The 1,963-nt window shown below is 39.3% G+C and overlaps 1 protein-coding gene across 1 annotated transcript; it reads right to left on the bottom strand.

The window, feature by feature from the left end:
* Positions 1–872: 872 nt before the first annotated feature.
* LOC143628847 (transcription initiation factor TFIID subunit 9-like) lies at positions 873–1,571 on the bottom strand. Its single transcript, XM_077098318.1, has 2 exons — positions 1,314–1,571; positions 873–1,229 (listed from the first exon to the last, which is right to left on the bottom strand). Exons 1-2 carry the CDS (start codon positions 1,569–1,571, stop codon positions 927–929), a joined length of 561 nt encoding a protein of 186 aa, XP_076954433.1. The 3' UTR covers positions 873–926.
* Positions 1,572–1,963: the final 392 nt, after the last annotated feature.

Genomic DNA, 1,963 nt, shown 5'->3' with positions numbered 1-1,963 from the left:
TGGGTTTTTTTTTTTCTTTTTTTTTTTTAATTCGTTACGGGTTTGGTCAACAAAGTCAAGGCTGGACTAGAGGTGCACAAATTGGGTTTTTTTTTTAAATTCGTTACGGGTTTGGTCAACAAAGTCAGGAACCGGTTCTGGGTATGGTTCGTTTTTTGAACAGTTTGGCCAGATTTTTATTGGTTTTTGGCGTGGTCGGTCCGGGTTTCGACCAGGTAAAGGTGGAACGGGTTCTGGTGGGTGGGTCCGGTTTGGTTCCGGATCCGGGTACAACTTCTCTGAGAAACTAGAACCTAGTTTGTACTCGCGGGCAAGGTAATGCAGGTCCGGAACCGGATTTTAAGCCCAAGTATAGGCTGGACCTTCATTTTGGGCTTGACTTTTTACTAGACGTGGTTTGATATAAACTTGGCCTTTACAAAGAGTTTGGTTAGTAGCAAAAAACAGTTGAGGTTCGGTTACAAATATGGGATCTTCATTTTTGGGCTTGGCTTTAGCAGACTTAGTTTAATATATATTGGGGCTTAACAAAGAGTAAAAGATATTAACAAAATTAATAGGGTCTCAAGACTCTTATTACATAATGAAATTCTAGCAGATTGCCTCACTAAATGGTTCAGTTCGGTTGTCTATTAATCAGGTTAATTTGTTAGGGTTAGGTTAGTTTTCTAGCTACAATTCAAAGGGGATCGGTTTAGTTATCTTGTGCTAGTACTTGATAGGCATTATTAAGATTGAATTGTTGGATGGTGTACCCAAATGCATATATCATATCTAAAATTTACTGCAAAAAACATCACATGGTAGATCATTTCAAGGAAACAAGAAGCATATACCAAGAAAACCGTTTACCAATCCAAGTTTGCATCAAACTTTATCTAGTAAGTATGCACACAAAAGCTAAATGTATGCTTTTCCCATAAACATTACCTTCGACGGTTCAACCCAAGGGGAAATGAAACCCGCTGACGGGTTCCAGGCAACACGTTATTGGTCCTCTGTTCATGTTGTGCACTAGGAAAGCCCACTTGTTTATTTGGTGCATATTCAACAATTTTAACACCATTACTTTCCACCTCTTGTTCTTCAACTGGTCCACTTGATTTGTTATTTTGATTTCTAACACTGTAGTTTGAACCAATCAGCATGTCCCACTCGGGAGGGAGAGACGGCCCACAAACAGGCGGCATAGGAATTGGTTGACCATTCACCTTCATTACTTTTTTGACCTACTCAGCACACAAGTAACACGATCAAGTTCCTTCTGCAACAAGAAACAAAAAATGGGATTCAACTTTTAACTATTAAAGCACCTCTGGTAGAGAGGGATGAGTGGAGCTGAAACAGTTTTTGGACTTGATAGCAAGCATGGCATCATCATGATCCACAGTGGTCTTTTCAGCATGGTTTGAGTACGTTTGCGCATCCATTATTAATTCAACAGCACTGCGGTAATAAATTTCAAGAAACTGGTGCATGACACGAGGCTCATAACTTTCAACACCGAGTGATTTCAGCATGGCTATAATAGTCTTCGCATCTCTTGGAAAGTTGTCATCTCCAGCAGCCATTCTTTTAATCGTCTGCAATCGTTCAACGGCTGGTTTACAGATAAGCAGGCCAATTTGCTTCAATTCTATGAAACTGTCACATTGTATTTTGTGTAACAACTAACAAGTTAACAACACTTAGCAGATAAATGTAGCACACACAAACACACACATACATAAAATTCTACATGCAATCGCCTATAAGAAATCCAAAAATAAGCCGAATTAAACTTCAGGCTTTGGATGATGGATATAATAAACGAATAAACTGACATATCTTTGACTGTCAATCTATAGGACAAAATGGTAAATAAATGGCAAAAAATCATTCCCACATCACCGCCAAGGGTGGGTCCGAAGGAGGGGCGACGGGACGGGTGCATTTTATGTGCATCAGTTAAATAAATATATAA

The sequence above is a fragment of the Bidens hawaiensis genome, unplaced genomic scaffold, assembly GCF_021521415.1.
Source record: "Bidens hawaiensis isolate Kalapana, Puna unplaced genomic scaffold, B.hawaiensis_p1.1 tig00005079_1, whole genome shotgun sequence".
Taxonomy (NCBI): Eukaryota; Viridiplantae; Streptophyta; class Magnoliopsida; order Asterales; family Asteraceae; genus Bidens; species Bidens hawaiensis.
Note: the sequence above shows the minus strand (reverse complement) of the source record. Positions and strands in the feature narration are given on the sequence as shown.

Excerpts from the sequence above, each read along its gene's own strand:
- LOC143628847 (XM_077098318.1), bottom strand. The coding sequence starts at position 1,571 with ATGGCTGCTGGAGATGACAACTTTCCAAGAGATGCGAAGACTATTATA. Across the intron at positions 1,230-1,313 it reads CTCATCCCTCTCTACCAGAG|GTCAAAAAAGTAATGAAGGT; the intron begins GTGCTTTAATAG and ends TGTGCTGAGTAG.